The sequence below is a fragment of the Hemicordylus capensis genome, chromosome 16 (assembly GCF_027244095.1).
Source record: "Hemicordylus capensis ecotype Gifberg chromosome 16, rHemCap1.1.pri, whole genome shotgun sequence".
NCBI classification, from domain to species: domain Eukaryota; kingdom Metazoa; phylum Chordata; class Lepidosauria; order Squamata; family Cordylidae; genus Hemicordylus; species Hemicordylus capensis.
Genome location: NC_069672.1, coordinates 1,749,434 through 1,775,902, shown reverse-complemented (window position 1 = coordinate 1,775,902; position 26,469 = coordinate 1,749,434). Strand labels below are relative to the sequence as shown.

At 53.5% G+C, this 26,469-nt stretch overlaps 1 protein-coding gene across 2 annotated transcripts in view; it reads right to left on the bottom strand.

Moving 5' to 3' along the window:
• Positions 1-26,469, bottom strand: part of ACOT7 (acyl-CoA thioesterase 7) — a 72,285-nt gene that overhangs the window by 26,477 nt on the left and 19,339 nt on the right. Inside the window, exons 4-7 of one of the 2 annotated variants that reach the window (XM_053281302.1) lie at positions 18,536-18,627; positions 17,030-17,144; positions 12,063-12,077; positions 9,464-9,550 (exon numbers count right to left, since the gene is read on the bottom strand). In XM_053281302.1, the coding sequence (XP_053137277.1) occupies positions 9,464-9,550; positions 12,063-12,077; positions 17,030-17,144; positions 18,536-18,627 (309 nt within the window). The remainder of the gene's footprint in view (positions 1-9,463; positions 9,551-12,062; positions 12,078-17,029; positions 17,145-18,535; positions 18,628-26,469) is intronic. The other variant, XM_053281303.1, reaches the window with a different exon arrangement.

Genomic DNA, 26,469 nt, shown 5'->3' with positions numbered 1-26,469 from the left:
CTGCATATTGTTGACTACAACTCCCATATTCCCCAGCAACAGCCACTGCAGCTGGCCACTACACCAGGCAGAATGAGTCACTGTCCAATGGCTCTCCCAGCTAGGGAATTCCGGCTGATGTCTAGCCTGAAACTGCTTCTTCGTCATTTCGCCGCAGGAACAACAGAGGACAAACCCACTTCGGTCCGGCCACCATATCTCCCCTTAGCCTTCTCTTCTCCGGTCTAAGCATCGCCAGCTACTCCCATTGTTGCGCGGGCAACTTGGTTTCTAGGCCACCTCACTAGCCTGGTTGCCCTCCTCTGACCTCATTCCAGTTCATCAACATCCTTCTACAAGGGCCCAGAGCTGGACACAGGGAAAGTCAAGTAGGTTCCCCTTAATGCAGCCGAGGACTGCGTTGGCCTTTTCAGCAGCTGCATCACAATGCTGGCTCATGTTCCACTGGTGGTCCACTAAGACACCAATTAATGGGCTAAAACCGAATTTAATAAACGCACATAAAGGTAAAGTTGCGCCGTCGAGTCAGTGTCAACTCCTGGCGCCCACAGAGCCCTGTGGTTGTCTTGGGTAGAATACAGGAGGGGTTGACCATGGCCTCCTCCTGTGTAGTCTGAGATGATGCCTCTCGGCATCTTCCTACATCGCTGCTGCCCAATATAGGTGCTTCCCATAGTCTGGGAAACATATCAGCAGGGATTTGAACCGGCAAACCTCCGGCTCGCTAGGCAAGTTATTTCCCCTCTGTGTCATTAGGTGGCTCTAATTAACTCACATATCCAAATATTATATTTCTATTGCACTAGGGTGATAACCTTAATATAAACCCATTGTGTAGTTCTCAGAGCTCCCCGCCGCCTCCCGCTTCTTAAAAGGTGTTGGGGCAGGGGAAGACAGCAGCCCAGGAATTACTGCCCAGCTCAACGCTTTGTGCAGCTGCAAAGCAGCCCAGCCCAGCCCGTGATTTCCCAGTTCTGAATCGGTCCCACTCTGCACCACCACCCTAGTCCATACCTAGATGGGCCAATGTTCTGACTGGGTATAAGGCCGTTTCCTACATCCCTAATCAGTGGGGAGCTCTTTTCGGACTGGAGGTATCTGAATGGCTGAAGGGGGCCGAAATCTGAACCCACATCCAATTCTGAATTTAATGTTACTTCTTTACTTATAATACCACTTTGCTCACAAGAATCAAAAGCAGTTCCGACAGTGCGGGCAATGGAGACACTGGGGGGGGGGGAGGGAAGAGCAGAGCAGATCTGCCCTCACCTGCCCCAGAGCTGGTTATGTGGTCGCAAGCATGAATTGTCCCCGTTGCTAGGCAGGGGCTGCCCTGGTTCGCACTTGGATAGGAGACTCTATGCAAGGTATTCCCCCTACAGCTGCCTACTTGCAGGCAGAAGGTCCCAGATTCCCTCCCTGGCAGCATCTCCAAGATCGGGCTGAGTGAGACTCCTGCCTGCAACCTTGGAGGAGCTGCTGCCAGTCCGGGTAGACGATGCTGAGCTAGAGGGACCCGGGCAGCTTCCTATGCTCCGCTCCCAATCCCGGGCCCGGGCTGGAAGGGCTCTTCCACCCGCCTGCCAAGAGGAGCTGTGTCCAAAGGCCTCGAGCGCAAGAGGCCGATCTGCTCCCGGCTCTCCGGGAAGGAGACGTCTCCAAGCGCTCCTTCCCTCTCGCCCAGTGCCCCATTATTGCTAGCCTGTCAGAGACAAATGGAATCCCATTAACCCCGATTTACAGCGGGGGCCCTTAAAAGGCAGCTGCTGCTTCTTCTTTGCCTGCCTGCGATGGCCAATTAATCACACCACTCTGGGGATCGCCGGCCGGCCGGCCGGGCATGCATCACAAGAGCAACGGGGAACTGGTTAGTAACGGCAGGCCCGCCCCGCTCCTGGGGGGAGACCAATGAGATGGAGGCAGACGCAGCACTCCTGCGGTGAGGCTCGTTAATTTAACTAGGATTTCAGCGTCGTCTTCACAGACGGGCAGCGGCTTCTCCCAGGTTGCAGGCAGCAGAGGCGTCTCTAGGGGAAATAGCGCCTAGGGCAAGCACTGAAATTGCGCCCCTGCCCAAACTTCTGACACCCATCTTTCAGATAACTTTGCCATAATATCAGCTGAAAACTACAAGTCTGAAGGTCACATACAAGTCACATATCTGAATATGTGTACAGCGACTTATATTATTATTTTTTTAAAATTACCTGTAGCCCCTTCAGGGGGCTTCCTAAAAGCCAGGGGGGGTCCTACAAAGGTCCCCCCACCGCTGGCCTCTACAGCCTCACAGGGACCATTTGAGCATGTGCAGTGGCAATTTCTTAAAATAATTTTTTTTAAAAAAATGGCCACTGAAAACAAAATGGCTACCGCGCATGCTCAAATGGCCTCTGTGAGGCCTGGCATGGCCTAGGGCCTCACAGAGGCCATTTGAGCATGCATGGTGACCATTTTGTTTTTGGCAGCCATTTTTTTTTTTTTTTAAATTAATTTTGAAAAATGGCACCCCCTTCAAGTGGCGCCCAGGGCACGTGCCCTGCCTGCCCTACCCTAGATACGCCCCTGGCAGGCAGGAGTCTCTCTCAGCTGGATCTTGGAGATGCTGCCAGGGAGGGACCTGGGAACCTTCTCTACACAAGCAGGCAGCTGCTCTTCTGCACAAGCAGGCAGAGGTCTTTTCTCAGCCCTCCCTGAAGATGCTGCCAGGGAAGGAACCCGAGACTTTCTAAATGGAAAGCAGGTGTTCTGCCACTGAACGTAGGAGGCTTCCGATGTGCATTTGCAGGTGCCTTCTGAATCCCTCTAGCTCAGCACTGCCTACCCAGACTGGCAGCAGCGCTTCAGGGCTTCTGGCGTGAGTCTTCCACAGCCCTACCTGGGAATGCTGCCAGGGAGGACAGCTGGTCTTGCATCCTTCTGCATGCAGGCATGAACTGTCCCCTTTGCTAAGCAGGGCCTGCCCTGGTTTGCATTTGAATGGGAGACTCCATGTGTGAGCACTGTGAGATATTTCCCTTTAAGGGATGGGGCTGCTCTGGGAAGAGCGCCTGCCTGCTTGCATGCAGAAGGCCCCAGGTTCCCTCGCTGGAAGCATCTCCAAGATAGGGCTGAGACTCCTGCCTGCAACCTTGGAGAAGCCGCTGCCAGTCTGTGTAGACAATATTGAGCTAGATGGGCCAAAGGTCGGACTCCGTATATGGCAGCTTCCTCTGTTCCTATGAAGAAGCCCTTTCAGTGAGCAGGATGCTACCTGCTGTTGCAAACAAAGCATCTAAGGTGGCACAAGCAGGTTCTTAGCAGGACCATCCCGGCTCCAGCCCTCGCCCCATCCATCAGCAAAGGGCTTCTACTCCATTTCCCCGGCTTGCTTTAAGTGAAGGGCCCTCTCCTCCTCTATCCCTCAAAGAGCATTTTTAATTACACAGGTTTAGATTAACAAGGAGTTTCTTGGTAATGAAGAGTTGCTATAGCAACCAGTGCTTTTCATTAGCGCCGCTGGAGACACCGGCTCACCTGCGTACAAGTGGAGACTTTTACTTTCCGATTACAGAAAACCCTCTTGGGGGCACAGCTGGCTTCACACCTAGCCAGGCTGCCCCGCTGAGAACCTGCTGCCATTGATGGGGCAGAGCTCCCGACGGCAAGGAGATTTGAACCCAGGGCCCAAGCGTCTCTCAGCTGTCCTTCCCTTGTCCCACCTTCTCTGCACCACGGGTCCCAATTCAGCCTCTGCTCCCCAGAGGAGAGCTGGTCCTGTGGGAGCAGGCATGACTTGTCCCCTTAGCTAAGCAGGGTCTGCCCTGGTTTGCATTTGAATGGGAGACTAGAAATGTGAGCACTGCAAGATATTCCCCTCTTAGGGGATGGAGCTGCTCTGGGAAGAGCATCTCGGTTCCAAGTCCCCTCCCTGGCAGCATCTCCAAGAAAGGAATGAGAGAGATTCCTGCCTGCAACCGTGGAGAAGATGCTGCCAGTCTGGGTAGTCAATACTGAGCTAGATGGACCAAGGGTCGGACTCGGTAGAAGGCCGCTTCCTCTGTTCCTGTTTTTGAGGAGAAGAGTTGGTCTTGTGGAAGCCACTGCCAGTCTGGGTAGACAAGACTGAGCTAGATGGACCAAGGGTCTGACTCCGTGTACGGCAGCTTCCTATGGCTTCAAATGCAGAAGCAGGGTGGACCCTGCTTCGCAAAGGGGACAATTTGTACTTGCTACCAGAGCAGCTCTCCAAACCCAAACCAGGCAGGCGGCAGGCCTCCAAGCAGCCCTCCGGCGGTCCAGGGAGAGAGCTCTCCAGCCCTGGTTGACGGAGGGCCTGATGGGGCGGCGGTCGCTCTATTTCCTACTTGGCTGAGGACGGACGGACTCACAGCGGTGGCAGAATCTAGGCCCACTCAGTAAGCCATTTAGGCTCACTCCCTGCCTCTAATGGCTCCTCACACATCTGGGGACCCCGGTGGGATCTTCCCCACATCTTGCGACTCGCGTGCGCTCTTAAAGTCAGAGCAGGGCGGCAGGGCCTCCTTCCAAACAAGCCTCCGGGCTGCTAATCCCTCCGCCCTTGGTGCCGATACGCCTGAGGGGGCTTTGTTTCGCGGGGGCCAGACGGATCCGTGCGCTGCCAAATGCTCCCCGACCGAAGCGACAGGTGCTGGAGATGGTGCAGCTGGGCTGAGAGCGAGGCCCCCGCCGGGCCGCTTCCCTCCTCTGGGAAAGCCACCCACTGCCGCCAACAGCCACGTGGGCGGCAGAGAACTTCGTGGCACGGAGCAAGCGCCCTGTCACTCCGCTGGAACCGAAGCCCAAGGGCTGCCTCTAACTAGCGCCGTATTCAAACGTGCTGACTAGGGAAAGACAGGGGTGTGTGTGTGTGTGTGTTTAGATCGGGGCTGCCACGCTTGGGCCTCCAATGTTGCTGGACCACGATTCCTTTCACCGCCAGCCCCAATGGCCTTCTAGAGGATGGAGTCCAACTGATCACTCCTAGGCAGACATAACCGGCATACTGCGGGGGTTCTCAAACTTGGGTCCCCAGGTGTTGGACTACAACTCCCATCAACCCCGGCTCCTTCAGCTGTTCCTGCTTACTGTGTTCACTGGGCAAAGAGACACTTTTTAAGACTAGAGATTCTTTTTATTGAGCAGGGGGAGAGCAGCCGACCCTGTCCGTCTCCAGCACAGCATCCCTCCAGTGGCTGTTGCTAGTACCTGCCTTCTGCTTCATTTTGGATCGTGAGCCCCACTATGGGGCCAGGGAGCCATTTTATTTTATGTATTTCTATCTATGTAAACCGCTTTGGGAACTTTTGTTGAAAAGCAGTATATCAATACTAGCAGCATAGCAGCAGTAATTGCCAACTTTATTTCTCTGCCAGTTAGGGAATTAGCCCTCCCCCTCCCCCAGCATGCTTGAGTTTGTCCTCACAACAACCCTGCAAGGTAGGCTAAGCAGAAGGAGAGCGAGAGCGCGCTTGCACGCGCCCCTGGACCAGAATCACCCAGCAAGTTTTGTGGCTGAATGGGGATCTGAACTCTGGTTTCCCTGGTGCGAGTCCAACCGTCTAATTACAACAGCACGCTGCACCCCAAGTAAGCCCCCCGGCTTCCGTGCCTAGACCCACTGCCCCTAGATCTGAAACGTGCCCCACCACGAGAAGGCCAAGACCGCTCTGAACCTGCAATCCCCGACACAGAGAGAGGGCTGAGCAAGAGGCAGCCTTGTGGCTGAACAGCCCGATGTGCAGCAGATCTGGGCCGGCGTGGAGGAGGAACAGCATCCAAAGCACCTGGCAGCCACTGAACTGCTCACCCCGTCCAAGAGCGATCCGTTTCCGGCCCAATGCAGCTGGCGCTCTTCCTGTAGCTCAGTGAGAAGACGGACGGCATCCACCGTCTTGGGCTCTTGCTCGGCCCGTCTCTCCCTTCCAGACCCCTCCCAGGCCCTTTCTCTCTGCAACGGCCGACAGCTCTGCCTAGTGGTGCCAGCCACCACTTTGCGAGGACACGAAGGGAGCTCGGCCCTGTCACTGCAGCTGCCAACGAGATGCTCAACTGCCGCTGAAAAAGGCGCCAGTGCCGTTGGAGGCTTTCCGCATCCGTCGACAGATGTTGCCTCTTGCTGGGAAACGGGGGCCATTTGTGCTCTAGTGACAGATCTGCCTAGGCTGGAGGGCGATGGTGAATGCGGACCGGCAGGAATGCCACCACTCCCGCGCAGGGAATGCAGCTGGGAGAACCGCAAGGCAGAAGCATTTGGGGATTTAAAGGGGTTTCCCTTGGCTGCCCGGGGGCCAGCAGCAGCAGCACTGCAATCCAGACCAGGGGAGAGGGGCTGGGGATTCCCGAGATCAGTGGCCTGAACTGGGGAAAGGTGGTGGCTGAAGCAGGACACCGAGAAAGTAGTGCTTTGGTTCACCAGGCTCCGTTAGATCTACGGAACATACAACTGCCGGTTTAGTGATGCCCTTATACAAATCAAGGGTGCAATCACCACACCTGGAATGCCATGTACAGTTCTGGTGGCTGTACCTTAAGGAGGATATTGCAGAGTTGGAAAAGGGCCCCCCAATGATCAGGGGGCTGGAGCGACTCCCCCAGGAGGAAGGACTACAATCTCTGGGCCTTTTTAGTTTAGCCAGGAAGCAGGTAAGGTGGGGGACAGGATAGAGGAGTATTGAGCTCATCAGGAGAGGTTCGTCTGCAGTTGCCACCGGCTCGTCTGGTGGCTACTCAGGGAGAGGCCTTCTCCGCTGTTGCCCCGAGGCTTTGGAACGCGCTCCCCTGCTGAAATCAGAGCCTCCCCATCTCTGGCAACTTTTTCAAAAAGGCAGTCAAGACACATTTGTTCACCCAGGCTTTTAATCAGAAACTGCTTTAATTGTGTTTTTCATATTTTAAGTTTTAAACTGTAATGTTTTAAGCTTTTTATTTGTTGTTCTTATTGTTTTGTTGTAAGCCGCCCCGAGACTTGTGTTCTGGGCGGTATACAAATGTGTTAAATAAAGAAAGGTGTGCGTGGAGAGGATAAAGACGTTTCTCTCTCTCTCCCTCATATAATATTAGAACCCAGGGTCATCTGTTGAAGCTGAATGCTGGGAGATTCTGGAGAGACAAATGTTCTGCCTTATTGACACAACATGTGGTTAAGCTATGGAATTTGCTGTTGCCAGATGTGGTGATGGCCACCCCTCTAGATGGGTTTAAGAGGGGATTAGACACATTCGTGGAGGACCAAGCGCCAAGAACCTAAGAACAGCCCTGCTGTAGGATCAGGCCCAAGGAAGCCCATCTTGTCCAGCCTCCTGATTTGCACAGTGGCCCACCAGATGCCTCTGGGGAGCCCACAAGCAGGAGGTGATGGAGGCAGGCCCTCTCTCCCGCTGTGGCTCCCCTGCAACTGGGATTCAGAGGCATCCACTGATAGACCTGCACTCCATGAATTTATCTAAACCCCTCTTAAAAGGGCAATGGATAAATTCCACAGGGCTATCAACAGCTTTTAGCCTGGACAGAGATATACTTCCATCAGGATCAGTCCCTGGACATCGGGTGCTAAGAAGCACCAAGGGAGGGGGCGGTTTCCCTCCTCCCCCCCCCCGCCCCGGGCAGGCTTCTCAAATGTGCCTGGTTGGCTCCTGTGTGTGGCAGGACGCCAGACTGGACAAGCCTTGGACTGATCCTGCAGGGCTTTTCTTATGTTCTTTAGGTTAAGAAGCCCTGGACTCGTACACAGACTTGACTGACCCAGAGGCTTCACGGCCTTATTTAACGAGGCAAAGAGGTCCCTTTTCAAGGGGCGGCTCCCTTGTCTGTTGCAGGGGAAAAGCAACTGGCCTAGTTCGCCCCGTCAAGCACCACCACCACCCTATGGCTGCCTGTGGCTGGTGCCTTCTTTGTGCTTCTTTTTAAATGGTGAACCCCTTGGGCATAGGGGTCCTGACTGCAGGCCCTCCGGTGGCAAACTCTTGGTGGGGGGGAATCATCCCTGCTAACTGGAGAGGCACCTTTTCAAGAGGCGGTTTCCTTAGAGATTCTGCAGGACAGCAACTGTCCCCATTCAGCCCCAAATAGCACCTCGGGGGGGGGCAGCTCGTGGTGTCTCTCTAGATTGCGACAGGCAACGGGTTCTGCGTTCCTTGTGTTAAATGGACATTCTTGTTGAAAAGCAGCAGATCGGGTTTTTCCAACCACCACCACCAGCACCACCAATAGCAGCAGCTTGCTTGTTGCAGGGGATGAAACTCCAAGGCCCAAGCACGCACATCTAAGGGAATTTGCCAGAGCAGGTCCCAGGCCTTGACCCCAAGGTTTCCAAGTTCAAGTCCTGGAATCCCAGAGATCTCGGGTACTACTGCGAATAGGAACATAGGAAGCTGCCATAACCTGAGTCAGACCTTTGGTGCGCCTAGATCACTATCGTCCACCCAGACTGGCAGCGGCTTCCCCAGAGTTGCAGGCAGGCAGGCAGGCGTCTCTCTCAGCCCTATCCGGAGATGCTGTCAGGGAGGGAACCTGGGACTTCCCACATGCAAACATGCAGATGCTCTTCCCAGAGTGGCTCCACCCACTGAGGGGAATATCTTACAGTACTCACACATCTAGTCTCCCATTCAGATGCAAACCAAGGCAGACCCTGCTTAGCAAAGGGGACAATTCGTGCTTGCTACCACAAGAAACTGCCTTCCAAAACGAGAGCTCCAAACTGTTTACACAGAAAAATAATACATAATATAGAATAAGATGGCTCCCTGTCCCCCAAAGGCCTCACAGTCGGAAAAAACAACAAGAAGGAAGACACTAGCAACAGCCACTGGAGGGGTGCTGTGCCAGGGCTGGAGACGGCCAGTTGCTCTCCCCCCGCATCTTTGCTCCAGTAGCAGGAGATATGGTGGGCATGCAGGACACACAAGACAGAAGTGCAATCTCTGCCCAGCGAGCTCACAGTTCGAGAGCAACAGAACAAGCTTTTAAAAAGAGAGATGCCGGGAGAGGTGGTCTGGTGGTCGCCAGCACGACTTGCCCCCATTGCTAAGCAGGGTCTGCCCTGGTTTGCACATCTGATGGGAGACGGCATGTGTGAGCACATTCCCCTTAGGAGTTGTGGACCTAGCTCCGGGGAAGAACGCCTGCCTGATTGCCCGCAGAAGGTTCCAAGCTCCCTCTCTGGCTTCTCCAGGTGGGGCGGAGAGAGACTCCCGACTGCAGCCTTGGAGAAGACGCTGCCAGTCTGTGAAGACAATACTGAGCCAGAGAGACCAAGGGTCTGACTCAGTATATGGCAGCTTCCTACGGTAAACTGTTGGTGTTGTTTTTAGGGAAGGGTCACATGACAACTTTCAGAATCCAACACTGCAGACATTTTTGGAGGAATATCCAAGGGAGGCGAAACCAAATAGCAAAGAGTGGAGAAAACGGGAGAGCATCCGAACACGACCCCAAAGCCCAATAGGACAGATACAAGACTCACCTCCGTGGACGAATCCATGCATGGTGCAATCAGACGGTCCCACCAGGTGGATCAAGCTGGACTGGCTGAAGCCCACCGTGTAGGGCTCTAGAATGGGGGAAGAAAAGACATACTCTGTAATGGGGGAGGGAGGCTTTACTCCAGGACTGCGCCCCACAACTTGCAGCATTTTGTGGGCCTAAGGCAGCACAGACATCTGTCCTGAAAAGCAGTCACTTTCAAATGGTGTTTTTAAGAATCCTGGGGGTCTACAAGAAGATAAACAGCTGTCGATAAACTCCCCCCGAATAAGGCTTGCTCACTTTTCCCAATCTTTTCCTGAATCAGAGGGCAGAGGAACCAACAAATCCCAGGGCTCTTGGCAGGAAACGGCCACCCTCCTGTGTATGTCCAGGTGGGGGCTGTCAAGAAGTGGGGCAGATCCCACTACGAACCAGACCCAGAGGGATCCTATGTCCAGCTCACAGTGCTGCAAGGGTTTTGGACTGGGGGAGTTCACATCTCAAGCTCGCCGGACCCCAAGTACACCCTGACCACCGATTCTATTAACCCAGCCAACCCGCTCAGAGAACTGGGAAATATCAGGATTTCATCGGCAGGCACTGAACTGCAAGACTTGGACAGAGGCGGTGGGCAGGATGGGGAAGAGCACAGCTCTCAGAGAGAAGCCAAGTGGGCCCAGGTCTGTGCATTGCAGCTCTTCTGCCTGTTCCCCTGTCCATCTTGCTCTCCCCAACCAGCAGAGGTGCACTGGAAAGCTTTAAGTAGGAAGCATCACACGGCTTTGGAATCTGGGCCTTTCCCCAAGACGGGCCCCCATCTGAAGCAGAATGACTGCCTACAGTCCCGAGACAGAAGACCGTCTTATCGCCGCTCCCTGGGTCTTCCTTCCTCCATCCCACACCAACTGTTCAACTCCAATCGGCTCCCTATCAAATGAAGGGCTTCTTCGTCTCCGACTGCTTCTAAAGAGGCCCTTGACACACCTGTTTGCTCAGGGTTTTAATTGAAACTAATTCTAAACGGCGGGATTGTTTTACTCTGGGAAATGGTTTTGATTGCTCCAATTCCACGAACGTGTTCCCGTGGTTTTTATTCTGTCTCTATGTTGGCTTTGGGACTATGTACACCACCAAGAGACACACAGAGCAGGCAGCATATAAATATGACCAACAAACTGTTGATGGGAGGGAACAGCCGCCTTTCAGTTGCCCCCAGAGTTTGGCTCGGTGCCTGCACCTGGTTAGCAGAATGGATCCCTTGCACTTCCAGCCATGTCTCGGAGGCTGGGTGCTGGGCCCCCCTTCCTGGCCCAGGGCCACAACGGACTATAATGAACCATCCCTCTTTGGCCTGACACACACCCACCCAGCGAGTTCCTCCAACGCTTAAGATTTTTTTAAAAACCAAAAAAACCAAGCAGAACTTTTCATATTCTGCCTTCTCTAACCTGGATCCAACCCAACCAGCGTGCCAGGCACGTCTCCACAGTAAGGAGCTTAAACCACTTATTCAGCTTCAACTATTTAAATATTTAGACACAACTTCCCTCCCCTGAGCTCCTGGGATAGGGCGGCCTACAAAATAAATGGCTTTGTGCCAATGCTACCCAGCTGAGCAAAGGGGTACCATCAGGGCCGTAACCCTTAACGCACCTGTCGTGGGCTCTCCAGCTGCCGTTGAACTACAGCTCCCATCATCCCCTGTCTCAATTTCCTATGGCTGGGGATGATGCGAGCTGTAGGTCAGCAACAGCTGGAGGGCCAAGGTTGCCTCCTCTTGAATTAACCTATGGGTCAGTAAGAGACTAAGAACCTTTGAAAGGCAACTCAAAAGGCATTCCTGATTAACTGGGCAACACATTTTTAAAAACGTTAATTATTTTTAATATCGGCACTTGTGGAAACGGCAGATAGCAAGCGCCATTGAGCAGACATGTCCTTCCTTTGCTCCCGCCCAGAAGAGGCATTAACTCCCGAGATGGCAACACACACACCCCATCTAAAAACCACAGCATGCCTTCCCCCCCGTCAAAACAGTATAACCGTATGCCAACACATGCAGATTTCGTCCATTTATTTAGCCGATTTGAACTCACTGGATTCATTGACTATGACGTGGTCAAGGGGGTGGGGCCTGCTTGCCTGCAGAAGGTCTTCTGCCTCACTCCCTGCCAGCGTCTCCAGGTAGGGCTGCAAGAGACGCCTGCCTGGAACCCGGGAGAGCTGCTGCCAATATCGAGGGTGGACAGGAGTAAGCTACAAGGACTCACTGTTCCCTCTAAGGCGCGTGTGTGTGCACATGCTCACACACATTTCCTGAGGTCCGCTCAGTTAATTTTAGCTCCCACTTGGGTTGAATCGGGAAGGCCCCATTCTGAACGCACATGCTGCGCGCACACACTGCCTTGATCCTGCCACCCAGGACAAAACTCATTCCGCACACAGATGAACAAAAGGAGAGAGAACCCTGGAAGGACTGGTGGTCTGGCTGCATATAAAGCTTCGGTACCTAGACCGTCTCTAAACTGAGGATCCTGTACACTGGTGCAAGGCCCCCACCCACCCACCCAACAGCGTTGGTTAGAGAGAAGTCTTACCTTTTCTTTGCCTATCTGTGAAGCGAGGAGAGCAGGAGAGAGAGATAGATAAGCAGAGTGCATTTGTTAGAGCATGACAAAGAGCATCCAAAGAGACAAAGGTCATCTGGACAACCCCACACCCCCAACGGTCAAGGCAACATCTCCCACTAAACTACCACTACCACCACCCTGTGTGCATAGGCGCAGATTTGCGTGCGTGAACACAGACACACAGACACACGACAGCGTGCCTCAGACAGAAGCAAGCAGCAAGGACAGCAGCCCCTAGCTAGGCAAGGAGTTGCTTTGTAAGACTGACTGAAGATCTGGTGTGACCCCTTCAGAAACCTCATTGTTTCTCCTCATTTACTTATGTGCATTTGGACACCACTTGCCTGCCGATAGAACTGCAACATACAATTTAAAGGAGCGGCTTCCAGTTTAACAGACACCATGCAAAGCTGAGAAGGGACAGGAAGGAAAATAAGGAAGCTGGGCACGTGAAGGACCCCTGGGCCAAATATCTGAAGTCAAGGCCTGCATCCCATGAACACACACAAGATTAGATGGCCAGTGCTAGTGAGGCTTTTAATACACACGCAGGGGATTCTGCCAGGCAGGATCAGGCCAGGCTGTGGGTGGCCATGTGCCCCCAAATCCAGTCTTGTGGATGGGTTCCTCATAGGGGCGGCCCTCCCATGAGGCAAGGGGCTGCAGATGCTCCAGGCAGCAAGTTCTTGGTGGGGGGGAGATGCCCCCCTGCCTCTAGTTTATCATATTTACCTGCATCTAAGGCAATTTCCACACACACACACACACACACACACACACACACACCACCACCACCACCACCACCACCACCACCACCACCAGTTCTTTCCTGTTAAATATGGGGGTGGTGGTATCTCAGTTTCAGATTCCTCTTTCTTTTGGGTAAGAAAGAAAAAATAAGAAAAAGAATCACTGGCAGAGTATACAGGTATAAACCTACCTTTTAAGGCATCCTCTTACATGAAGAGTTGCCTTCGATTTGGGTAAATACAGTTAAAAGGCCGGGGGGCGGGGGGAGGAAAAGGAGGGAGTGCCCAGCTGGGGGTGGCAGCATTTGGTCCCTTGCTCAGGTGCACCCAGATCTTGAGCTGCCACGGCTGGGCCTGGAAGGGAGGCCTGGCGCCTGAAACCAGGAGCTGGATGGGAACAGGAGCCGGGGGCTGCTCTGCCTGCCAGCCGGAAGCACAGGGCCAGCGCGGCATCCAGAAGGCCTGGCCAGTCCATAGGCTGGCGACTGCCTGCCAGTGGGTGCCGTGGCAGCCTCACGGCACCAGTGAAGAGCTCAGGGGTCTGAACACACCCCAGGCAAAGCAGCCCCCACTGGCCCCGGCCGTGGAGTTCCTGAAACACCTTTGGCTGCAATGTGTCAATACTGCGAACATGGAGAAGACCACAGCCACTTGGAAAGGGGGCACTGAAATCTCTCGGATGGCTCCTGTGCTATTTACAGACAGGGGAAAGAAAGAGCCACTTGTGCAAAAACCATCAGCCCGGACCCATCCTAAATCCTCTGGCAAAGAACAGCGGCAGCCGTTCTCCAGGAATCTCTTTTTTTGTCAGGTTCTCCGTGAATCCTTATTTTCCGACTCCACAGAGAGACCACAGGAATGAATGGCATTCACACCCACCAGGATTCTCCCGCTTTGGTCCCCAGATGCTGTTGGGCTACAGCTCCTGCCACTGTGGGGGACTGATGGGAGTTGTAGTCCAACCACAGCTGGGCACCCCAGTTTGAGATCCCCGGCAGATGCACAGAGATGTGGTGATGGCCACCAGCTGAAATAGTTTAAAAGGGAGAGATTGCACCAATTCAGAGGACAAACCCATCGGTGGCAACTGGTTGTGGCAACTACAGATGGCCCCCAAGTTCAGAGGAAGGGTGCTGATGAATCCCAGTTGCAGGGGAGCATTAAGAGGAGAGGGGCACACCTTCCTCTCTCAAGGTGTATCAATGGCTACTGGTCTGGGGCTATAGGCCACCTCCAGCCTCAGAGGCAAGATGCCTCCGAATACCAGTTGCAAGGGAGCAACAGCAGGAGAGAAGGCAGGCCCTCCCCTCTTGCCGGTGGGCTTCTCAGAGGCATCTGGTGGGCCACTGTGGGAAACAGGATGCTGGACTAGATGGGCCTGCTTGGGCCTGATCCAGCAGGGCTGTTTCTTAGGCCTGTGGCATAAGAAGCAGCCCTGCTGTTTTATTGTGTGTTATTATCAGTTACTATTTGTGTATATATTTGCTATTTGGATTTCTCTCTCTTAGCTGGCCAATGGCTGTAATAAAAATTGACTGATTGATTTGATGCCTGTGGCCTTCCCAGAGGCATCTAGTCCGCTACTGTGGGAAATGGGATGCTGGCCCCGATACGCCCGCTTTGCTCCGATCCAGCGTGGCTTTTCGGATGCTCCAAGCTCCCTCGCCCTTTGTGGCGAGTCGCCAGGCAACTGCTGCACCAAGTCCATCTGCTCTTCCGTGCTCTGAAAAGGGAGCTAAAATTAAAACGGGGCGGGGTGGGGGGAGGGGAGGGGAGGGAGGCGCTTCCACTCGGAGCGTCAAAAATAGCCGGCAGGTCACCTCTTCCGTGACTCCACCTCGGCGAGACGGCAGGTTCATTGGGTCACCCGCCCTGGCAGTACTCTCGGCTGTAAACACGTTCCTGCCGCACACTGGCGGCCGGCTGTGGAAAGGAAGCCGCCCAGAAGCCTCTCGCCACACTGGGGGAGGGAGGCACGTTCTCGGGCTGCTTGTGCACGGCTGCAGGTGGGCTATAAATACCAGCCTGTGCACAAAAATAGCTGGCTTTGAACCCAACCGCCTTCCCGGTGGTGGGAGGGAAGCATCTCTGGAGGCAGAAGACGGCTCTCGCTGCAGGCAAGTTGTACCGTTCTGGTCTCACCGTTCCCCCCCCCCAAGGCAGACCCTGCGTGTTGCTTGGAACACAGCGAGGCGGCTGACCAAGAGCAGGGAATGGTGGGGAATGGAGCAGAAGCCGCCGCAGGTTTCTCAGCCAGCAATTCCCAGCCAAGGAGGCGAGTGGAACCTTCTCCAGCTCTCAGTGGGCGCCAAGAGCCCCCAGCTTCATGCCCAAGTTGGCACAGTCGCCAGGCAAGCTCTGCGGCCACTGGCACCAACGGCAACGTGGACCCGGCCCCCGCAGTGGCTATCCAAGAACACGGCAGTCATCGCCAGGAGACTCGAGGAGCAGCCAACGCAACATCACAGAGCACAACCGCATCACCTTTTTGGTGATGGAGCCTCCTGGATTCCTGCCTTGGACCTTCGGGTGCTCTTTGGAGCCTGTGTCAACAGAAGAGTGTGATGGGTGGTCAGAGGGAAACCCGGGGAGAAGGGACCGACAGGCCCCTGCGGGAGCGACGCCAGGGAAGCAGGCCTGAAGGAAGGTGCTCAGCCTCCGGTCCCCGACATGATGCATCAACAGATTGCCCGAGGAGAGGCAGGGAGGGAAGGGGGCAGAGAGGAGGCTCGGAGGAGCCACCTTGAGTCACAAGCTTCCACACAGAACCCAGCTCTAACGTTGCCCCCCATTTATGTCCACTTGCCCCTTTGTCCTCACTCTCTTGAGAAAACCACAACAAGGAAATCACGGCGGCCCGCTTGGCGCAGCTGCAGAGGCACAGAGCTTGGGTCGGAGGGCAGCCCACCAGCTCCAAAGCAGACGGAATCGGAGGAGGAGGGAAGCACCACCACCACAGAACGGAAATGCAGGAGCTGTGCAAGGTTGATTTACTGGGCAGGAGGATGAAGTCCCAGTGCGTTTCGGGGTTGGCTACTACTTCTTCAGGAGAAGATCTTCATAGAACAAAATGCAAAGCTTCTCACAGACTGCTCATAAAGTGCTGGCACTTCTATGAAGATTTTCCCCTGGGGAAGAGGGATTTAAGTGCAAGATGTGTTGGGACTGAGTCCGCCCCCCACCTCCAAATAAACCATCCTTGTGCTGTTTCTGCTTTTCCTTTCCGTTCAACGCTGTTGAACTGAAACTCCCATCCTATTACTCTATAAAGACCTAAACAGCTGAGGCCTGGGTATTTGAGAAAATATCTTCTTCGCCATGAGCCCCACCACCCATTGAGATCATCCGGAGGGGTCCGTCTGCATTTGCCACCGGCTCGTCTGGTGCCTACACAGGGACGGGCCTTCTCTGCTGCTTACCCGAGACTCTGGAACGCGCTCCCTGCTGAAATAAGAGCCTCCCCATCTCTGACCACTTTTTAAAAGCCCCGAAAGACACATTAATCCACCTAAGGCTTTTTTTAACTGGACGTGGTTCTAAATTGCTTCAAGGTTTTAATTTGTTTTGTGTTGCTATTTTAATTTGTTTTATGTTGCTGTAAAACTGCCCAGAGACGGAAGTTTGGGGTGGTGTAGAAATATAATAAATAACATTAAAATAAAATCGTCCCCAGCCACAGTAGCTTTTGGGAGTTGGAGGCCAACAGCAGCAACATCTGGGGAGCATTTATCAGCCAGAGCAGAACAGGACTCTACAGATCTGCGAGGGGGGAAGACACACCCAGCCCTCCACTCCCCCAGCGCCTGCCTGTGCTTCCTCCTCACGATTCAAGAAGCCCAAGGCAAATGAGCAGTCAAGTGCGCAGGAACTGTAGGGAGAGCTCCTCACTCTCCCTCGAAACCCACACGATGACAACAGAGAGACTCCCACCCTCTGAGGCCCAGCTGCATGGCTCCTCAGATGGCCCAACACCCCTTTCCCAGTCCAGATCCAGTTGGAAAGAAGGAACGTACTCCTCAGTCCTAAGGACAACCTCCTCAAGGCTCTCCTCTCTGGCGTCCAAAAGCCAACCGAGCCGTGTGACCCACGTTTACTCAGAAGAAAGCCCAGCCGTGCTCAGCAGGGCTTGCTCCCAGATAAGCATGCACAGGATCGAGCCCCAGCCCCTCAGGCGGCCTGCGGTACCTGGGTTGATCACCGGCAGGATGACATCCCCGTTCCTCTCCTTGGTCTCCAGGCGCTCCAGCTTCTGCTCCTCGTAGCGTCTCCGGCCTTCCTCTTCCTGCTCCTTCTGCAGATACTGCCAGGAAACAGAAGGCCAAGCTGCTTAAGACAAGGGCCACAGGCGGCTACCTCGCCAGCTCCATTCGCCCTGGCCCCGTTGCCCTGGAGCGCCTCCAGAGACAAGAGGGCTTTCCTGGACATACTGATGGAGCACAAGCGGGTGTTGCTTTGTGCTAAGAGACTGAGCCACGAATCAGGAATCAAATCTCACTTCTGCCATAACTCATGAGGTGTCCTTGGGCAATCCAATCTCTCTAGGCCTCATCTTTCCCATCAGTAACACGAGCACAGTAATACTCATGTCCTTTACAGCCAGGGTAGGCCACCTTAGATCTCCACCTATGACTGAACTACAAATCCCATCATCCCCAGACGCAAGTGACTGTGACTGGGGTTGATGGGAGCTGCAGTTCGACAACAGCTGGAGAGTCAAGGTGGCCCACCTCTGCCGTACCGGGTGTCAGGATTACCTCAGATTAATACATGTGAAGGACTCCGATCCCTCAAAAAAGGTCAACGCAAACGCTAAGCACGATTGCCTCTTCTCAGGCAAGAGTGGGGAGGCCAAGTCGAGGCTCTCCAGCTGCTGCTGGACTACAACTCCCATCATCCCCAGCCACAAGGGCCTCCCTATGTGCTTTGGGCCACTGAGGCCAAGGATGGTGGGAGTTGCAGCCCCAACAACATCTGGAGACCCCCAAGGCTGAGGAGCTCTTTGTTCAGATGATGATGACCCAGATGATGATGGTCCATGATGACCCAGCTCTTGGCAGAGAGGGAGAACCCAGAGAACTAATTTTTTCTAGGAAAAAGGTAAAGGCATGGCTCTTCACCCAGCCTTCTGAATGAAAGTATTGTTTTTACTGCGGCTGCTTTGTGTTTTCTGTATTATTTTTAAATGGGTTATTAACCACCCCGAGACTTTGGTTTGTGGTGGTATAAAAATCCATTGAACAAACAAACAAACAAACATTTTTAACTAGAGATTATTTTTATATTTATATTATCTGCCCTTTTGTATTTCAATTATGCATTGTTTTAATTATACTGTAAACCGCTTTGAGATTATTTTAATGAAAAGCGGTATATAAATCGAACAAACAAACCCACCCATCCAGTTCCCGGGACAGGAAGAACCATTCATTCTAAAGCAACCAAAGGTGATCAACACACTTCTTCTCCACAACCCCTTTGCTCACAAAAAAACACCCAGCCTTGACCATTTGAAAATGTGAACCATGGAAGCAAAACAAGGGAGTTATGCACAAAATAAGAACAGGTATGCAAGGATGTAAATGGAATAATGTTTTTTGTTGGCAGGATTTTGACTGGCTCCCCCCAAAACAGGAACAGCCCTGCTTTCTGCATGGGCCACACAAGCCATCTGTGTGATCTGGTGCAACTTACCTGAATCGGAGGCACTTCCAACACTTTGTGCACGTTATGGAGAGCGAGAGGCACGTACCACAGAGTAGCCTTGTTGGTCACCCTCTTGACCCCTGTTGGGAGGGAGGGAAAGCCACATTGACAAATGGAAAGGGCCCAGAGATTCCCATCACTGATGAAGCAATAATGCAAGCATCTTCTTTGGAGCATGGTAATAAACAAGGCATCTCAAAGCACGGGGGGGGGGGGGGGGAGCAGCCCACCATGGGAGAAGCCTAGAGATATGAAGGAGCAAAAGAAAGCAAGTCAGGAAAAACCAAAACACAAAACGCTGCCCAATATGGAGAACCTGGAGATTTGGAGGAAAATGGGGGAAAAAGACTCCTCCAGTCACGTGTTCTTTTCCAGGATGAGATATGAAAACATTTGTTCTCAACTCTGGGTCCCCAGATGTTCCCGGAGGACAGCTCCCACTATTTAATCTAAATTTAATTTACTTACTTGATTTGTATCAAAATGGCTCAGGGCGGTTTACAATTAAAACAAACCACTAAAACAGTAAACATTAAACAATTGCAGTAATTAAAACCCCCAAACCGGGTTAAAATTAAAACCGATTTTAAAACCCTGGAAAGCCAGGCCAAACAAATACGTTTTAAGGTATCCCAGCCACAGCGGCAAAACAACATCTGGGGACCCATGTCTGAGAACGCCTGCTCTGTTGAAAAAGGAGAGGAGAAGCAGGAGGAGGAGAGTCTGGCAGGGACTGTTCTGGACACATCCAGGCGGGCTCCTCGTCACCGACCAGGAAGCTTTTCACATTGACTCACAGCTCCTCTGGAATGGAAGGGATGCATTCACATATCGGCTAGATTTACCCCAAAGTCCTTGCGGGGCATCGGGGAGCAGTTCACACACAATTCGGGTTTTTCACTGAGCATTAGAGTGTAGCCTCATTTATATCCGGGGTAAAAAAATCCACTATTTGTGGTGGGTTTTTTGGACTACGGGTTTGAAGCAAAGCCTCCCCGCAAACTCGCGGTGAAACCTGCTGTGTGCAAAAGTCCCAGGAGGCACGTTCCAGAGTGTTGATTCTCTTTATATTTAGCAGAGGAGAACAAGTGGCCCTATCCTGCCTCAGCACGGCATCCCTCCAGGGGCCGTGGTTGGCTTCTACCTTGTGTTTCCTTGGGAGCCCTTCGGCAACAGGGAATCATCTCCTCAAAGTGGTTTACATACAAAAAGGAGGAGGAGATTCTGAGTTTGTACTGAGAAGCTTTGAATTAGTACAAGGGTTAGTAGTACGGATCACCACGTTCTAGACAGATTGCTTAATATGTAATTTGTTCTAGGATCGTGCCAAGTGTCAACATCAAGCTGACAGGTCTGCAGTCATCATTCACATTTTCTTTTTTAGACCAAGACAGCTGCAGAACCGATCTGGGGATAGTGGTGAGGGAGGAACAAGAGATGTGTTGGTGGTGCCACTGGCACTAGCCAATAGGCAACCCCACAGACAGCTTGCAGTAGTTCAGCCTGGACTGCACTGTAATACATGCCGAGTCCATTTTTCTGACCTTGGCCCAGGAAAGAAATTGGTACTTTTGTGTTCAGTGCGGCAAAGACTCCTGCTAACTGGGCAAAGAGACACCCTTTAAAGTGATGATTCTCTTATATTTAGCAGGGGGAGAGCAACTGGCCCTATCCAGCCCCAGCACAGCATCCCTCCAGTGGCTGTTGCTGGTGTCTACCTTCTGTTTCTTTTTAGACTGTGAGCCCTTTGGGGACAGGGAGAGACCATCTTCATTCATGTCTTTTTCTATACAGCCACTTTGAGAACTTTGGTTGGAGAGTGGTATATAAATATCCTTAGTAGCAGATGCCTTCAAAACAGACCCGCATCTTTTGCAGCATTATGTTGGGTCTCATCCTACAAGGCAGAGGGGGCAAGGCTCCCAGTTGCCAGGGGATGGAGTCCCATTGCTCTAACTCTTCCACCCCATTACAAACGGAAGCAGCAAAAGTTATGAAAAATACACAACAGCTGTTTACTTAGGCAAGGAAAGAGTTCCTTTAGCACAGCGTTTGACAAATCCCAGGCACCAGGGAGCCATGGTGCCTAGAAATTTAACCATGGCACCTTGACTAGGATATTCAGAGCTAGAGTGTTTAATACGATCTCTCTTTGTCCCGGGCAGCTCTGTTTCTGTTCAAAGCATGTTACTTGCAAAGGGGGATCAAAGCAAGCTCATTCCCCTCCCCTCCCCATAATGTGCGCCACTACACACAGCAATTGTGTCAAGGGTCCATTCTCTGGCTGCCAGATCCAAAGGGAACTGGCCAAGGCCTGCTTTCGCATCCACAGCTGTGCCGACGACCCTCCTCCAATCACCAAGAGAACGGCAATGTTGTGCGACAATCCTGTCTGATTCCTCCGCTTCAGGGAAAACGTTGCCGGGCTTTGACTCCGACTGGATGTGACAGCCTGCTTTCGGGAATAAGCTCCCCTGCCTTCACCCAGCGGAAAAAGCCGTCCTGACAATCTGGTTGCTGCAGCAACCCCCACGCAAAGGAGAGGGCTCCGGTGCTCCGGCCCAAACGACACACGGCTGGCTAACGGCACGTTTCCCCGGATCAGACCCAGACCGGAAGGCCTAGAGCCCGCTCCCCCAGGCTGCCGCTTCCAGGAGTGCTTAGGGCCACCCTGACTGCAGCCGAGTAGAGTTAACATGGAGGCACTTGGTGTGTGCCAAGTGAACAGCGGCAGCCGCCAAGCGCGGCTGAGGCTGCGTCTGCTGGGAGCCAACAAGCACGGAGGGGGACCAAGGTTGCGGGCGGCAGCAGCCTGGTGACTTTCAAAGGGGGGGGGAGCCAAGGGCAGGGGCGAGGCGGTTTCAGGGAAAGTTGCCCGAGGTGGTCCCAAGAGAGCAGACCGCCTCCTCCCACGTGGAGGCGAAGACTTCCGGGCACGGTGGCCACCGGCTACAGCAGCAGCAGCAGGCCTGCCCACCAGACAGGTAGGAGCTTTTGCGGGATGGATGCTGCAGCCACACTGTGCCTCCCCCCGCCCCACACATGATTGCAGCAGAGGGATCACAAGGAAATCCTGTGTAGCACAGCTCGGGGCATCCTACCCCATCTCCCCTCCAGCACCCCCACCCCAGGGGAAACTGACCGGCTTCCCGTGCCTCTCTGGGCAGGATGCAAAGTGCGAAAGCAAGAAAGCCTCTCGTGGATTGCGGCCAAGGACCCCCTGCTCATGCCCGAGATACTCGAGGGGGCCCTTGCTCAGGAGATCCCTGCCTGCTGAGGTTAGGCAGGCGGTGACCAGCAATTATGCCTTCTCCAGAGGGGGAAGCCAGCCCCCGGCCCCACACATCCACTCTCAGGGCTTCCTGGCACCCAAGAAGAGCCCGGGAGTTTATTTGCTCAAGCCTTTCCATTCCGCTTATCATCACGACTGGCTGGCTGGCTGCATGTTCTCTCGGTGGATTCTGCTTTCTTAGCCTCTCAGTGATCTTTTTGACATTTGCTTGCACAGGGCTTATTCTCTTGGTTCGCTGTCTATTGTACATTCTGCTCTAGAAGGGGCCTCCAGCAAGTTTGATCAAGGTGGGATATAAGGGATTAAACGAAGCATTTCACACGTACACACAAAGCTGTGGGCACACATGTAAGGCATGAACTTAAAACTGGGGACAGTACCTAGGGGAGTTCCCTCTCAGGCCCCCTAGTTTTCCGCAAGGCTCCTCATCATCAGCTTCTAATCCTGACTAAGCAGCACCCCGGCTTTGTTCTGTCTCTCGTCACCCACTTCAACCACTGCCACCCAAGCACGGCTGCTTCCATTTTTCAGTCGGGTTATGATGCCACAAGACGTGTCATCCAGAGGGGCATGCGATTTTCAAGGCAGCCAAGGAAGATGCAAGCTGGTCTTGTGGTAGCAAGCATGACTTGTCCCCTTAGCTAAGCAGGGTCCACCCTGGTTGCATTTGAATGGGAGACTAGAAGTGTGAGCACTGCAATATATTCCCCTGAGGGGATGGAGCCACCGCTCTGGGAAGAGCGTCTAGGTTCCAAGTTCCCTCCCTGGCAGCATCTCCAAGATAGGGCTGAGAGAGACTCCTGCCTGCAACCTTGGAGAAGCTGCTGCCAGTCTGTGAAGACAAGACTGAGCTAGATGGACCAAGGGTCTGACTCAGTATATGGCAGCTCCCTATGTTCACACTGTAAAGGGATCTCTCTCCCAGGATCTCTCCACCTGGTATGCACATTTACGATCGAATTCTACAACAAATGCAGCCAAGCCAGCTCAACTCCAGAACTGGTTTTCAAGGAACACTTTCAGCGCTACTAGATCAAAGGCCCAGCTAAGCCAGCATCTCGTTTCCCCCCACAGTGGCCAACCAGACACCTCCACAACCTGAAGCAACCCTCCCCCATGCCGTGCTGCTGAACCAACTGGCCTTCAGGGGTATACTGCCTGTGAACACGGGAGGATTCACAAAGTCGCCAACAGACCTCTCTTCCTTCTCCACGAAGTGGCCCAACGTAAGCTAGTGAATCGTCACCCCTCCTTGTACCCATGACTAGGACTAACTGGCATCAGAACCACCAGCAGCCAGGTTGCAGGGAAGGTGCAGGACCAAGCAACTCTGCCACTTCTGCAGCATCCCTGGACTGGGTTGGGGTGGGGGGAGAGACTCCCTGGACAGGGGACTCCCCCAATGTCTACCCTGCTGCTCCTGGCACCTGCCTGGCATAGATCTCGCCCTGAAATCTGCGTGCAACCAAAGTGGTGAAAAGGCTAGCTGTGGATCTTAATTCCAGTTTGGGGAAGAGAGAGAGAGAACTGGTCTTGGGACAGCGAGCATGAATTGTCCCCCTTTGTTAAGCAGGGTCCACCTTGCTTTGCAATGGGATGGGAGAGCCCAGGTGAGCCCTGTAAGGTCTGTGCAGGATCTGTGAGCATTGCACATGTGAGCACCCCTTAGGGGATGGGGGCTGCAGCTCAGGGGCAGAACTTCTGCTTCCCAGGCAGAGTCTCCCAGTTGCCCCTGCCTCGGGAGAGCTGTTGCCGGTCAGCGATGCAAGGAAGCCGCCTCGGCATAAAGCCACTTCCTGGGTGGCAAGCCTCTCATCCCAAGAGCCCCATTTCCTTTGGACCGCTCATCCCTGAGCTGCCCACCCCCTTCTGGCCCTGTTGGGGGCTCTTTCCTTGCCTGCCGTCCCTCTACAGCAGTGCAGGCCTGGATTAATCTTTCAAACCAGCTTCAGCGATACCAGGGCCAAGCTTTTCTTCCTTGTTTGGGGGAAAAAAGAAATCCCAGGCAGGGATCCGCAACCAGTGGTGTCTATCACCGAGTGGGATGAACTTTTGGCTCCCTGGGTGATCTGCATATTCGCTTTCAAGGCGGGGTTGCCATGGCAACCCATCTTCATCTTCCCACACACATGGGCAGAGAGCAGGGGACCAGACATCTGGTTTGTCTTGCACCTGCTGCTGCTGGGGGGGGGGGGGGCTTTGTCTTCCAACGGAAAGCTGGCGTTTGCACTGACAGCGTCACAACATCCCGGCGGGGCCCACACGGACAGACCCGGCCCCATCGAGCGGGGAGAGGCTTCCAGGAGGGGCTCGACACAGTGTGGGGTCCTCGGTGCAGGGCAGGGAGCAGGGAAAGGGGCTGCCCCACAGCACCACAAGTGGAGGGTGCCAGGGCCAAGCTGGTAGGCACCAGATCTCCAAGGGCCCTTCTTTCTCCATGGCAGTGAGAGAGATTCCGTGAGCACATCAGCAAGTCCTGTAGGAAGCGGCCTTCTACCGCGTCAGACCCTTGGTCCATCTAGCTCAGTACTGTCTGCCCAGTCCGGCAGCAGCTTCTCCGAGCTAGAACCCGGGAGAAGGCAGCTTCCTATGTCCCCACGACTGTTTTACATGCCTCCCACTTTTCTTTTTCCATTGGAATCCTTTGCAAATACGACTAATATTTATATAAAGCTTTTCGACAGAAGTTCCCAAAGCGGTTTACATAGATAGAAATTTAAAAAAATAATAATAAGATGGCTCCCTGTCCCCAAAGGGCTCACAATCTAAAAAAGAAACATCAGAGAAACACCAGCAACAGCCACTGGAGGGATGCTGTGCTGGGGACGGAGAGGGCCAGTTGCTCTCCCCCTGATCAATAAAGAGAGTCACCACTTTAAAAAGGGGCCTCTTGGCTCTGTTAGCAGGGGACCATAACTAGGGGTTAGGGTCCCCAATAGCCAGCAGTTGTTGTGACTGTGGCTTGAGTAACTCCCCTATTCATTTCACTAGCCAAGGAATCCAACCTAGAGTTTGCTAAAATCACCTTTCTGGTCCGGGTTTGACTCTGCTTACCGTGATCCTTCCTTAAGATCAAGAAACGCATGAGAACCTCTGTTAGAGCAGCTGAGCAATGGAAGCAGCAGGCAAGGTAGATTGTGGCTGAACCTTAAGAGAAGCTTCTTGATGGCTAAAGCAACATCCCTCCCTGGAGGTCTTCAAGCAGAGGCTGGGTGCGCACCCTGTGGAGGATGTGCCAGCTCTGGATTTCTCACATCGAGCAGAGGGTTGGACTAGAGAGTTGGTCTTGTGGTAGCCAGCATGACTTGTCCCCTTAGCTAAGCAGGGTCTGCCCTGGTTGCATATGAATGGGAGACTTGATGTGTGAGCACTGGGAGAGATTCCCCCTCAGGGGATGGAGCCGCTCTGGGAAGAGCGGAAGGTTCCAAGTTCCCTCCCTGGCAGCATCTCCAAGATAGGGCTGGGAGAGATTGTCCTGCCTGCAACCTTGGAGAGGCTGCTGCCAGTCTGTGTAGACAATCCTGAGCTAGATGGACCAAGGGTCTGACTCCGTAGAAGGCAGCTTCTATGAATTCTATGAAATTATGAGATTTCATTTCCTTGAAGAGAAGCCTGGGCAGGAATCTCCCAGCAACAATGAAGGATGGGACTATTGTTGTGTTTGGGACAGAGGGGATGGATCAGATCTGCTGGATCCTGCCAATTTCCATGATGCTGAGCGCACAAATGTTTCTTGCAGACACATTTATTTTACATTTATATCCTGCTCTTCTCTCCGAGGAGCTCAGTGCGGCGTACATGCTTATTTTTATCCTCACAACAACCCTGCAAGGTAGGTTAGGCACATCACACCAAGGTGAGGCCACAACAGCCTACAGCATCTCACATGCTCCTGAAACACGGGTTGAATGCGCCTTAGGGAGCAAGAGGGAGAGAGAAAAGATCTCAGGAAGAAATGGTTAAGCAATGCAGTCACTCTGGGCACATCTTCGCCACCAGCGGAGGTCTCCAGATGGAGCATATTAAGCCACGGAGCATCTTGAGCTGGCTAGCCAGACTGACATCATGCGGATTCCGGCAGCGCTTCCTGCTGGACACACCCCAAGACGTTGACGCAACTATTCGGCAAGGCAAGCCTGTGCTGGGACATCTTAATGGTGAAATGCTCGCTCGTAGCCACTGGCTGGCTACTTTGGGAAGGAAGAAGAGCCCTTTTGGGTCAGACCAAGAGGCCATGTAGGCAACCTCCTATATCCTTAAAGAGGCCACATGAGGGCTGGTGGACAAGGCAGTGGCAGCATTCAAGTCTGCAAGGGAGTCAGCTCTGATAAAGGGATTGGCGTCCTGGCAGCGGGCATGGATTGCCCCTTTGCTAAGTAGGGTCCTCTTTGGTGTGCATTTGGATGGGAGACTACATGTGAGCGCTATCAGACATCCCCCTTTAGGAGACGGGGCCATCGCTCAGTGGCAGAGCCCCTGCTTGGCACGCAGAAGGCCCCACGTTCAACCCTTGACAGAATCTCCAAGACAGGGCGGGGACGGACTCCTGCCTGAAGCCCCGGAGACCCGCTGGCAGTCAGCAGAAGAGTCAATACCGAGCTAGACGGGCCCAGGGTCTGACACGGCAGAA